At 36.9% G+C, this 14,682-nt stretch overlaps 1 protein-coding gene across 5 annotated transcripts in view; it reads right to left on the reverse strand.

Moving 5' to 3' along the window:
- Positions 1-14,682, reverse strand: part of ARHGEF3 (Rho guanine nucleotide exchange factor 3) — a 117,958-nt gene that overhangs the window by 90,157 nt on the left and 13,119 nt on the right. For all 5 annotated transcript variants that reach the window (XM_065687413.1, XM_065687410.1, XM_065687411.1 and 2 more), the window contains exon 2: positions 14,178-14,272. In XM_065687413.1, coding sequence (XP_065543485.1) covers positions 14,178-14,266 — 89 coding nt within the window. In that variant the 5' untranslated portion in view covers positions 14,267-14,272. The remainder of the gene's footprint in view (positions 1-14,177; positions 14,273-14,682) is intronic.

Genomic DNA, 14,682 nt, shown 5'->3' on the forward strand with positions numbered 1-14,682 from the left:
ACAATAACATAATAAAAAGTGGATGTTATGACATCTTTACAACAGCTTCATACAAAACCCTTCCCATTCCCACAGAAATATCAGTCTACAAGTCGTTGTAAGGAACCTGAAATTCTAGATATTTGACTTTCAAATAAATACAGATACATTGAATAACCAAGCATTTTTCATCAGAAGTCAGTGCTGGCAACCAAAGAAATCCATGCGCTTTGGCAAAATTTTCACTTCATTTTGTAACGAATTTTGTAACAAATTAAGACCATAAGCATTCATCCTGATCCCAAATTTTGCTCTGTTTTGTTTACCTGAGCAATTTCTAAGTTGCTAGATTAGGCTGAGAAAAAGGGCTAGCAGTTTCCTCAGAGGAAACACAGCTTGTTTCACCAGGCTACTAACCATCCTCATGCATTCACCTAGCAGATGCAAAACCTAGATCAACTGTGATCTAATGATGGATGAGACAGTTCCAACACTCTGGCAAAAAAGTCACAGATTCCTTGCTGGGCAAAAATATATTAACTGGATCTCTGATTAGATCAGCTTGAGTTGCAACGGGCAAGGAAATAATACTCAAGATCTTCGATGTAACTTAACACAAAGCCATTTCCTTTAAATAAGGACAGAAGAATCTAAAAGACTTATTTTGACATTTCTAGAGTCCTTTGACAATCTTCCTATCTGCTGTTTGTGACAATTACATGTTTCTGTAGGTAGAACTCAGTTGCTGAAAGGCTTGAGGCATGGAAAGAGAAAAACATGATCACATCCTAGCTGTACTGTTTATTAGAAAAACAAACAGAACAAACATTCATGGACAGTATTCCCAGGGAGGCAGGGACAGCTGCTTCAGTTGCATGAACCTGCCACATCAATAGAGGAATATAAGACACTATTACTCTGTTTATGACCACAAAGTTACTGTACACAGTTTTTGCAAACTGCAGTGTACAGAATGAGGGGACATTTCACAGTTGTCTTGCTGTAAACAGGCTATTTAGAAGCTGTAAGAGAGACCTCTCCAGGCTGACAGGAGAAAACTATATAAAGCACACATACTAATGTGAAGGACACTGCTGGACACAGTCCAGTCTTACACACACAGCACACATAAATACTATGAGCAAATTCACACAGGAATAACCTTCAAAGAGGAAAAGAAGAAATAGTTCAGGTGACTGAAGAATTTACTTTTTCAATACTGATAAGGAAAAAAATACCATGAACTCAAGTATTGTAATATTAATTCCTCCAAAACAAAGGACAACCATCAGTACATGAGAGATCGAAATGGAATTAAAGCGCTATACATTTTTTTAAATTAAATACCCTATGGAGTCACAGCCCCACAGAAAAAAAAAACCCCAACCACCAGCTATTCACATCCAGTTGGTAAATACAGCCCCCTGCTGCGCACCATACAAAACCTGAGATGCAGGTACCTTACTGCCACCGTGCTCCATGAGCTGTCTGTAAATTACTGTGTACTCCCTCAATCGCATGCAAAATTCTGATGGCAAAAAACATAACAAAAGAAATTCAATTTTCTCACAACTCCCTTACTCCGGTAAGCAGAAAACGGGAAGATTCTGAATGGGCAGGTATTAAGCAGCCTTCCCACTGTAGGATATGAGAACCTTCCCTTTAAATTCCCCTCTCCCTGTGTTTAATAGTATTTCTTTTAATCAAGCTGGTCTCTTCTCCCAAGTAAGAAGTGATAGGACAAGAGGAGCAGTGTAACTGAATTCACTTTAAAAGACAGTTTGAGAATCCATTTTTTAACTGAGGATATAACTAACCAGACAGCTGGTACAACACAGTCAGCTTCTGGCCTTCACTACTGAGTGCAAAACATGACAGAGCAGCTGATGATACAGCAGGAAACAGTACCTACATTCCTGCCAAGAGATTAGGCTAATATTTATGAATTTTCATTTATACTTCCCACAGTGATATTGAAGTTCACAGTCAGAGAAAACACGTGTTCTTAATCATAACAAATAAGTGGATATTCTAAAATACTTGCACATTTTTCAGTACTTTGCAATGCTCTTGTTTTAGCCACATATTCTGGTTTTCTATTCATAATTACCTTAATATGAGCTATCAGCATTAGCCCAGGTTTTCTTTCCCACACCAGAACAAATCTACAAATTTTGTTAGGGTATTTCCTTATGTAGTGACAAGGCAATGTAATGACAACTTATTACAGAAAAGTGATCTTCCATATCTGAGAGATTTGCAGATGACCCACTGTATTTAGTTTGAAAAATACATATTCAAATCAAACATTCATCTATAGAAATTTTCAGAGCCCGCAGGAAAATGAAGCTTATTTCACTGATTCATGCATTTTCCAGCCTTTCCTCTCCCTCCCCAAGGAAAGACCAAGTTCAAAATCAGCCTTTTGTTTCTGATTTTTTTTTTGTTTCCAAATACAACAATGTTTAAATGTTCCCATAGAAACATCGTGTTTATTTTCCTTGAAAACTTTATCACCAGCTCCCTCTACAGTCAGAGAAATAACTAAAAATATATGATCACTTTTTGGGGGGGTGGGAATAAAAGTTCAACTGTCTTATTATTAGTATTAGAGTATTAACCGGAAGCTTAACTGTACTACATGTTGACCAAGTGTATAAAGTAATAACAGATTGTTTATAAGAACTGATACTGAAGTCTTAGTGAAAAGGACGTCATGAACAAGGACAAGAATTTCTCTAAAAGAAGCAGGGTGAGCACAGAGGAAACAGATGGCTGGCAATGGGGGATCACTGAGATTCTCTTTTTACATTAGAAAAATAAATGTCACAGCCACACTTCACATAGGCACGTGCACCCACTCAGAAAATCAAGATGTTTCAAATTACTTCGCAGAAATTCACAGTTCTACATTTCGTATGTATGTACTTACGTATTTTATTGCAGTTTACTTTGAAGACTTTTTTTTAATCTCTAATTTGTTCAGTGAGCTTAAGAGTTCTTGCTTTTTCTAAATCAGCCTAAAAATAAAACATACTCCCTCTGTAATGGAATGCAACAAAACTGGTATGCTCCACTGAACATGGGTGCCTTTACTAAACAGCGAAAGGTACTGGCCAAGGGAGGAATGTAAACTCATGTTAACTGTTACTTAAAAACAAAACCAGAAAGCATTAAACTGATTCATAGGTACAGATAATAAAAAGAAAAACCCTCCAAAACAACCACCAGCCAACCAGAAAAACGCACACCCAAAAATCTCACATACACCATGAGATTGAAGAGACTGTGGCAACTAGATTTAAATCAAGTATCAACTTACGCCTCTGTTAACAACTTTGTTCCACCCCAGGTAAAGCACCTCTCTGGGCCCAGAGAGGTGATAGTGCTAACACAGCTGTAATGAAACCTGTACGATATATAATTGCTTACAAAGGCCTGCAAAACTTTAATTATCACAGAAATGGTGTTTTGAAACACACTGCAGTTAAGTGGTAAGCAGCTGCCCAGAATGAGTAAGGGGTCCCTGAAGGGAAAATTGCTCCTGAAGTACTGAGAGCAGTTTAATGGCAATGGGGCTGATTAGCAATAGAGCCATACTCCGCAAGGAACAGTCAACTTCACATGGATTTGATTCTCTTCCATAAGTACTACCAGTATCATCTGTTTAATGTCATATCCTGAAGCCTTTTTAAACCTTACCTTTTCCTTAAATAGGAAAACCTTACCTTGTTCCTCCGTTAGCTTGCTCAAGACTTACTTGCCTAGATGTTGTAATACCATACACAGTACAGATCAAACCCATCCGAGGAAGATCTTTAAATAGCAGCATTTTTCCTATAAAATGCATAATATGTGCATCAAATATGGGGATGTGCTAAGGCAGCTCTTAATGGTGAGATTTGTAGACGATTTGGATAGATACTGATAATGAGTAACCCAGACAGTTAAAAGCTCTTCTATACCACATAAGAGTTTCTGTATATATTAAATGCTTATTGTTTATGACTAAGCATCACATCATTGCATATTTTACTTAGCCAGTTAAACATTTTGGTAGTTGAATGGAAATTAAGGGAATTACAACAGCCTAAAAACATAACACTGTTTATTGCTGTTAATTTGCTATTGCCATAAGTTTTGACCATCACTGAAACAGACTATAAAGGAGATTATGATGTTACTTTGCTTGTTAACATGCTTTATATTTTACAAATAATTTTCCACTATTTCTGCAATCTGCGGGTTGCTGGGTTGGGTTTTTTTTCATAAAGTAATAGAGAAGGAAAAGAAAATGTAGCAATATGCAATATATCCACAGTATATGATGCGCACGGTGAGACTCTACAGCATGAAAAAACAACTCAGATGACAAATTCCATACTTGTTCTAAATTCTGCAAATTCATTTATTCTGTTTGCAAGACTGCACTGAAGACAAATCTCTCATCCACTACAATGATAACTTCAACTTGGAAATGACCAAAACTTGAGTTAAGGACACTGAGGCTCCTTTCCAGCGTGACTTAGCTACTTACACTGGTGAGTCAAGCCTAATCACCTGCCTGTGTTATTTAGCACCCTGTCAGCTCACTCTGCTCTCACCCACAAAGGGGAAAAAATTTTGAACACCTTTAACATGCCAAAATGAGAAAGCGCGGTTCTTTAGGTACAGCCATACAGATTTAGCTTCAGTTCCAGTGATTCTTGTTTCAGCCAAGAAAGTAACTGCCACACAGGAAGTACAAAGTGACATTCATTTTTTTTTTTTAATATCTTTAGTAGGTACCAGCAGTATGCTTGAGCAGGAAGAAAGGAAGAGACTTTTAATGACAGGTGGACCAGCAAGATTTTTATATTCCCACAAAATAACTAAAAGTTACAGGTTTTTAAACATTGTTCAGATCTTTAAAAACTAAATATATGCTACTCTCTATGCAGTATTTGTAAATATTCCATTTACTTGTACATCAGAATATAAAAGCCATGTCACTAGCCTGTTCACTAACACACATTTATAAACAAAATACCATTGGGAGCAGTCTAAAGATGGTGTTATCTTTTACTTGGGTAAAAGGTTCTTGACATAGAATTGGAACCAATTAGGTATTTCAGAAATGTTTTTTTCTAAATTCCTAGACTCACAGCTCTAATAACAGTGTAAAAGAAAGTAGAATACAATAGTCATAACCAAGCATGTAGCAAATGTCTCAAGAGAATACCAACAGAATATCACCTACAAGCAGCAGCCTTAACCTAGTAAAAGGTGGCTTTTGAAACAACCACCAGTAACTCTCACCTCTGCTCACATCTTGCTATGCAGCTCCAGAATAAAGCAAAGGATGGGGTGGAAAGGTGGAAGAACCCCCACCAGAAACCAGAGAGACACCAGAGCAACTCGCTCCTTGATCAGGTGGAGCAAACACCCTTCCCGAGCTCTGGGTTACGGCTGCCATCTTGCGTGACCCAGCAAGCCAACGCTGTTTTCTCCTCCTAAATGCTGCAATCAGGAGTTTCTTGATCCCGTCCAGGATGAGGAAATGCAATCCATACCGAGTTTTGTAACACTGATGATTAAACATATGCTTAAACTTGTACTTGCCTCTGGGGTGTATTTTCCTCAGTTACAAAGCCCATTTCATGTGCAGGAGACTTAAGTCAGCAGCTGGTGACTGATCTTTCGTTAACTATTTCAGCACATTCTCATCTGTCACTGTTCCTGGGTGTGCAGAAGCTGATAAAAGCTGATATGAGTCATCCTCTTACGGATCTTCATCCACTTCCTTTACAGGACTGGCTCTCAGCCTGCAAGTCTCAATGCAAATGAATCCTTCACACCAATTTTCCACTCTACTCCTCCTTTTGCAGGCAGAGAATTACATTAAATAAATCAGGAAAATTAAGTAAGATTAAAATGACTTTTTTTAAATCTACTTTGTAGATATTTATCTGCTTTATTAAAATAGTCTGTCATAACAGGTTATGCTAACTATCCTGAATATTCTTAAGCTTTCTAACAAGAGCATGTCCTGTCTTTGAAATAAGACATTACTAGAAAACAACTAATTTAAGGCCTCTTGCAAATAGTATTAATTTCATATAGCTTTCTAAAGTGTTAATCTGCAATTTATGGGACTTCCTTTCTGCAAACACTGTAACCTTGTATTCTCCAAACATGTATGTGCCTTTTGTAATCACAAACATCTGCAGTTCAGTTCTGCAGGATGACTCATTTCTACTGATTGAACAAGGATATAGGAGAAACAGGGAAAGTTGTTCAACTTGTTTGTCTTCTCACACTCATTCCAGACACATTAATTCTTCCTTCATCAGTTAGCAGTTGGCAAAAACTACAACAGAATTGTGATGATTTATATGTCACGAAACCTTACTTCCCACACACAAGTTAGGAGTCAGCTTTGAGTAGTTGTCTGTCTGTGAGCTACAGTATGCAGCAATCAGCTACCCTGTTCTGATCCTCATTAAGAAAGAAAGGTTGTATGATTAAACCCACATGCATTAAGGTAAGTATCTACCACATAGCATCTACATACTAACTCATAATGAAAATACAGATTTTCAGCTGCTCACCACTGCTTTCCTGCATTACTTTTACTCATGTTACAGTCATGGGCATGTCAGTTCAAGCAGCTTTTTAATCTCAGGTGACCCTGCTATTTGTTTCCTAAATAGCAGATGAATTAAAAAAAAAAAAAAAAACCAAACAAAACGCCAAACAAACCCAACAACAAACAACTCAAAATATATTTTGCACAATACCCCAGAATAACTACTTTTGCTATACCAAAGAGTTTAAAAATGTTAAAGCTCAGATAAAACAATAATCAACAGACATTATCATAACCCAAGTATTCAGAGAGTGATCTGGTAAGTAAGGCACGAGTCCACTGTAGAACCTTTTTCCCTTATTAAATATAATCACATTACAAGCTAGCTGTGTAATTGCAAGCCTGGTGAATCCTAAATAAGTGAATGACTAAAGATAGGTTTAGCTCTGCAACAGCTGTTAAGAACTTTGAATTACAAAAGTGAGAGAGCACTTCACAACTGAGATCAGAGCTCAGCCACAGTAAGCCAAAACCACTATGGATTAAACAGACTGTGTTGCAATAGAAATGCTGCACAGATATGTATATGCACTTAATTTGCTTTCTGGAAAGCTTGATAGTGCAGCGAACAAGCCTGAAGCTTTCCCTCCTCCATCTACCTTCCTTTCCTCACCTTCCACCCTGCACACTTGTTTATTTCAAATGCTAACCTGCATTTCTTGCCTTTTTGCCCCCCAGTATTTTGATTTCTTCCCCCCACCCCCCTTGCTTCCCTTTTTTTCTGGGGATTTGTTTTGGTTTTTATCATCATCTGTGATATAAATCAGGGCCCTCCCTAAAGAAAATACACTGCCAGAAGCACACAAACAAAATGCATTAGTGCCTTCAGCACTCTAGGCAGTTTTTCAAGTGGAGAAGCTTTTAAATTTCACTCTTTTAATAATACACAAGTTAATTTTACAGTGAATTAGTCCCAGTGAAGACAACAGAAGTGCACAGTGTTCACAGTATTAAACTAACCTGAGTATCTTCACTAGATCAAACTTAACTTTTTTGTGATACACTGTAGACAGTATTTCAAAACCAACAACAGGGACCTAATTCTAAGAAAAATGTCTTCAGAGTAGACCTATATCATTCCTCAGTTGGCTCTATAAATTCCTAGGGCTTCACAGTGCTCCACTGAAGTCAATACTCACTACATGAAACTACTTCCTTCCTTTGCAGACCACTGCATACTGTATATATGGTTTTGAAGCCAGGAATCTTTTTCCAATAATTTAAAATAGTAATATTCACTTATGAAGCTCTACCAAACCCTAGAAGACAAGCCTACCAGATACGGCATCCAGTTATGAAACAGAACACAAAGATCAAGAAGAAACACTGACGCATAAAGCTAATGTTTCTAAATTATTAACTAATTAAAAAGGTAAGGATGAAATTCGGTCAATTTTCTTGAGATTACTGTTCCTTATATAACTCTATTTTACCATTTCAGGATAAAAACCCACTAGTTTTGGTAAAGACATCCCATTACAGTGGTCAAACCCTGTGAACCCTCATCACTTGGGCACTGTGCCCTACCCAATACTGCAGATTTTGCCCTCCGAGTTGCACCTATCTGTAGGGCTGTGCTACATATAAAATTACTAAAATAAAAATTAAGCTCCTTTTGGGAAAACTATATTTAAACAAAATTATTTTAATTAACAGAATGGATCAATACAGTATTGGCACAACAGAGGCATCTACCTACAGTATCTACAATGATCTAGCTCACATTCCTAAGGTCCTGATATAACAAACACAGCAAACCAACCAAACAAACAAACAAAAAACCCCAAAGACAACAACAGTAACAACTTTGCTCCTAATTATAGCCAACAATATACCACATCCCTTGCCTAGGGAAAGAAACAGCTAAGCACCAAACTACGTGTGAGGCTTCAGTGAAGACTTTAAATTACAAACTCTGTAAAGAGCCCAAAACCAAGAGGAGTTCTACTGTCTTCAGTCATATCTGATATTAAGACTTGGGCAAAAGACAAAAGGTTGCATTTATTTTAGCTTTCACAAGCTTTTCTGGGGAATTATCTATGATTGTCACTAAGGTGACAGTAATTAGTAGCAAATCACTAATAATTACTCGTAGGAATCGGTACTAATCGCTACTAATTACTCAGATCAAAAATTCAAACTAAGAAGCACAAGGAACTGGGATCCATGAAAGTCATTTTAGTAAGGTCTGGATTGTCAAGGTGGAAAATCAAAATCTGGGCTAAAATGACTAATTTTCTTCTTATCAATGCCTGTTTTTCTCTCATCTCCTGAGAGGCTTTAGTTACTGAATATAAGTTTCAAAATCTCATTATCAAACACAGCAAGCACCATGGTTTCATAGCTAGAAGCCACCCTCTGGAAAAGCATAGCACTTCAAATACTACTGGTAGAAGAAAACCAGAAAAGTGAATCCCTGGTGTAGTCTTGAGTGACCTACTCAAAATCAGAGACAGAAGACTATTGTTTGGGTTCTGTTTTCTTTTTCAGTTATTAAATTGGACCATTTAAAAAGGAAGTGGAAACACCCGAAGGACATCTCTTTCTGGAACACAGAACAGTGCACAACTTTTTACTCCTTAATGTGTGTTTCTGGCAAAGAGTTAATCAGAGGTAACAGCATATACTTGACTAAAGGACAGAATATTGGATTATATAGATTATATACACCTGGGAGCATACCATAAACTCACTCTTGTAGTCAACATCCCTCCTTCTAGTGCTGGTCTAGTTTTAAGAATTTTGATGTGCAAGACCAATTAAGTAGTCCATATATCCCTGAACCTCTGGGTTTCCATATTGTATTACCTGGTTTCCTGCCTCAAAATCTCAACACATTGAATTTACAGGATAGGCTTACAGAATCCCAAGGACAGGCCCATAAAGATGGTCTTTTTTACCTCTCTCTGTCCATTCTGTAGAACATCCCTTTAAATGGGAGCACTGCATTGTACTGGTATCTAGCCCTCATATAGACAACACTGTGCTGGAAGGACTTATGTGGATACTGAGCCAGAAAAGTAGGCTCTTCCAATTTTGTGAGAAAATGTCATGGCATCTTCCTGCAGAGTTGGTGTTTTCAGCATGACAAGACAGCCACACATAGGGCAGACAGCTGACCCAATCTCAGAGTGGCTGCACAGCCACAGCTGCATGATAAGAACCAGTGCCACACATCACACCAGCCAGTGTTAGGAGAGAGATCCCAACAATCTCTCTGCAACCTGTATACACACTAAGACATGACAGTAAGCTTTTCTCTTTCAACATATGCAATTACAGAGTTGGTTTTGCAGTTAAGTTCAGTAATACCCAAGGTCAGTATCTCAGTTTGTCTTCCTTCTTGCTATACAGGTGAGTTTCAATAGCTCCCCTTTTCCAAGTCACCAAAATAAGTTAGAAATTGTCCATTTCTCTAGAATAAATTTATCAGAAAGCAAGTTATTCTTCTATTATAGTTTAGTGCAGAAGCATGACTGTAAATCAAGCCCCCCATGAAGCACATAACTCCTCAAAGATGGCAGATTCCAAATTAAAGGTTTCATGTAAGATATTTAACATTGTTATTTGCACACCACTGCTCTCAGCCAAGATCAGCACCAGTACCCACATGCCTTTATAGATTACAAAAATATTACCATTTCAGACTGTAAAGAAAAGCTGAAACTGCAGAAGACAAAAATCAAACAAGATCTAAAGATGCTTCTGTCCCCAAACTCAGTTTAAATTATAAATACAATGACAGACAAAATGTGCTGTAGTCTACATATAACAACACCTGTTCCGTTAGTTTTACGATTTATAGAATTATTTCCATATGCCACAGAGTTCTCAGAAAGATTTGCTCTAAAATTTATGGCAAACTTTAGTAAAGAAAAAGGACCGCATTGCATACTCAGTAAGCAACAGGGCAGAATTATTTGGAGACAGATATGGAAAGCCAAAGCACCACAAAGTTAGTAATGAGAGGGAGCCAGAACCCCAAATTTCTATTATCAGCTTTAAAAAGCTGAAATACTTCCTGGTTTAATCCTATATAAAAAGGATAAAGAAGTGACTAGCAAGATTTCATCCAGCCTAGAGGAAGCACATTTTAAATCCACACACAATAACAAAAACTGGAAAATTTCCAATTCCCCTGCACATTTGTTATGAAAAACAATGTGCCAGCCAGCAGCTTTCATAGCAAGCATAGACAAATAGACAAAGTTCCCACTTGTTCCTTATCTTTTAATTCCTTTCTTCCAATTTTCAACATTCAGAAACTGAGAATGTGCCAAATCAGTAGCTTCTAGAATTTCAAGGTCCTCAAGCCTTTATTTACTCAAATGCTGTTCAATACTAGCTTAGAGAGTGAATGGTCATAAGATCAACAGGATCAGCTACATTTCTTAGTATTCACACTTACCAAGAACTGCTTAGTTTGGTTCACACATCAATTTCGCTGTGGTGCCAGTCATGCTAGTACTACTAATAGCATATTTTTGTTGCTATAATCTTGATTGTGTATACTGGGGAGTGAGGAAATCAACAGAAGCAACCAAGCACTGCAGATCTGAGAATTCAATTAATGTTATCTCACAGAGGTACAAACTATGCAGACATAAAACACTGATGAAAAGGAATGGTAGAATTTGTAAATGGCTTTACAAGGTAACTGGGAATAGAGCAGGGACTTCTGAAATTCAAACTTTCAATAGAAACTACACTTCTTGTATTTTTTGTTAGTTTTGTGGTTTTTTTTTCCCCCAGAAACTTTTTAACATCTTAGCATATTACATTCTTTTCTGGTATTAGCTCTGGAGAAAGAAAGCAGAAAAGATTTCAGATGTTCTCTTCATAGTCAGTATAGTAGTTAAACCATAGAATTCCCAATACCGATTAGTATTTTGGGGAGATTGAGATTGATAGTTCTTCCCTTTTGCATGCCTTTCCATGAACTTCGAAATTCTAGCTAGTTAGTGCTGTGTGACCAGTTACACTTCATGTTCTATAAAGTTACACTACCATCTTCTGTAAGAGGGAAAAAAGTAATTTAGTGCATTATTTACTTTCATTTTATAATTTCTCCTCTATTCTACCCCAATATAAAAATACATCATGACAAAAGTATTTATGGCAACTTTAAAACAGGACACCATCCAGTAGAGAATTTATGAGAATAAAATATTCACTGGCAGTCATTAATCGTCACTTACAGAGTGAGACAATTAAACATTACTTTCAGGAGTGGGACAAGACAAAACTATTTATACTTTTCACCCGAACAAAGGCACCACACTTTGACTGAGCAAAAGTATCCAACTACATTTATGCAAACAAATTCAGTTAGAGCACTTGAGAAAGCTTCACAAGGTACCAAGGTTATGTGGATAATTCCACCACAAGTTTGTTGTATAATATTAATTCCTTGATATTAAGTGTATCAACCTGTTGTTCACGTTTAAAAATAAAATATCATTAGGTTGTTCAAATTTTAGTAATAATTCAAGGAAAAAGATTAAGAACTTTGCCTTCTGGCTGTAAGTAAAAATTGCCATTGGTCAATCATTTACTCCTCCCTTGTTTGTAGGGGGCCTGAATATAAGGTCTTAGCCAACACCAAAACCTTTTACACGCATCATAAGCAATAGCCAAATGCTAGATAAGGCCCTGCTCAGGGCTTTTGCGTTATACAGACTTTTGACTGGATTGAATAATTTACATTGTTACGGCATACTTTTAATAGTATACGTTCCTGATCTTGCTGTGAGTAACATCAGTCCTTACTGACAGTCACATTTTCCTGAAAAAAAAACCAAAAAACAAACGACAGAGAACCCATAAAGAATGTAAATACATTTCAAGACTCAAACAATGAAAAAGCTATCATAAACACATGACGCAGTAATGCAGTGCAACATAGCACATTATTAGGCTGAGAAAAATCATGTTTATTCAGTTCTATAACACACAAAACCCCAGAATACAAAGGAAAAAACAAAATTGCAGATAACTGCAACTATTCCACATAGAACTGAACAAAACTTTTACCACTGTATTTTCTGCCTCCAAGAAGTAATAGCTGAGCCACAGATAGTACAGATAGCCAAGTCTTGCACTCATTATACCACATATGCACCAGACCACTACTTGGCTTCTGAAATAAAAAACCCACTAAAATTCCATTGATTGCAAACACGATGGCCTTTTTAACAAACAAGATTTTGGGTTACAAAATAAGAAGCTAACAAAAGCAAAAGTGATACTGTTGGTTGCTACACAGGTTTAAACACACTTAAGAATATACAAAGCACACCTAAACCTGGCTAAAATATTTCTCTCCTTGTAATTCAGCACTGTATGTCTGCTCCTGCAGATGAGCATTTGGAACTGTGGATATTTAACATCAAATCCCACAGTAATTTTACAATGCCTTAAAAAAGAAGAATCTGTTTTATCCCCTAATTAGAACTCCTAAGCACCCTAGGATATAAAATATAAACATGTATATAATTCATGAAGGAGAGAACAATTACTTTTCTAACCTCTGATTAATTTAGTGAAAAATTGTAGGAAGGCAATGTTTAATGAAGTATTAGCAAGTACAACAAAATGCATGTCAAAGAAACCGTAGATTAGTGTACACAAACAATATAGATGATAATTGGGTGTGGAAAGGGAGTAGCAGGACAGACATGACTGAAGGCAAATCAAAGACTAGTAGACAAGTAAGATCTGCTATTTTCCACCACTTTCCCTAAGGACAATTACACACTTGTAACAAATCAAACCATTTATTCATGATACTGTAATACTTGATAACACAAACTGTACTCTCCCACTATCTTAGTCAACATTACCAAAACCTACTATGAGGCAGTAAAAGTTCCTGTTACGAGCTTATTTTGTTGTTTTCTACATTGCAAATAAACAATGTGCCTAAATCCCAGTGAACAACAGCAAGTGAAATTAGAGGCTCTTAATAGAAGACTCTCATTAACACAGCTGAAAGAGTCTCAACACCCTGTTCCCTTCATGAAAACACCAAAAAAGGTGCTAAAATATTGCATGGTCAGTGGCAATTTTCACACATGCCTTGTCCTGAAGTGTGAGCATTTGTCCAGATCTGTCACTGAACATCATAGTATTTTTTTTCTCCTGTACAGATTAGTTTGGTTTTGTTTTTTTATAAGTACAAACTATCGACTGTCATGTCTCTCAGAATACAAGTCTCAGGAGACCACAACCATGTACAGTACTGCAGGGAACTAGTAACAGCATTGCATAAACATAGCAGCAGCATTGGGAGATTAAGACATTTGCTATATGTGAAAGATTCCACAAGTACAACTGTTGAAGTGAACAGGAGTTTTTCCATTTCCCAGCCCCCATGACACCCTGTCCATGGGCATCTGCTAATACTCAAAACGAAGACAAAAAACTGAGTCCCTTTTTCCTTCTCTCATTAAATAACACAAAATTAATGCAAAGTTATAATAAAAAAATGTATTTATTTACTTTATTTCAAAACTACATCTCCCAATACTGCTGTTTACTAACCTCTTAGGAAATGAGAAGTAAAGCTTACCAAACTTTTTCTTCTTCCAGTCCTCCTCTGGCACATTGGCTTATTACAGAAGGGCTACTTATGGTAAGTGTTGAGCTTTCAGAATTCATTTTTTTCTACAAAGGAACAACATGAAAAAACGTGAAAAATTCAATATGAGTGAAGAATGTGTTTACTAATTCATTAGAAAACCTAAATTTTAAGACAAGAACTCTTAAGACCAAATACAGAATGTTTTATTCACTTAAGTAAATGTCCTAAATCAATGGGATTAATTGGATGAATACACTGAGAAGGATTTGGCAGTTTTGTGGACTTGCTACTTATGCCAAACTCAACACTGATTGTCTTTTGTTTACTTCTCTGAATCCATGCCAAAAGAGTTGATGTCAGCAAGCCTGGATCCAGGGCTATGCACAGTGTCAGTTATGTTAATTCAAAGCAGCAGTTAGAGCTAGTGTTGCCATGGAATGATCCACACAACACTGTGAAGAAAATGGCAATTTCTGATATGTAAAGATTTACA

The sequence above is a fragment of the Lathamus discolor genome, chromosome 7, assembly GCF_037157495.1.
Source record: "Lathamus discolor isolate bLatDis1 chromosome 7, bLatDis1.hap1, whole genome shotgun sequence".
NCBI classification, from domain to species: Eukaryota; Metazoa; Chordata; class Aves; order Psittaciformes; family Psittacidae; genus Lathamus; species Lathamus discolor.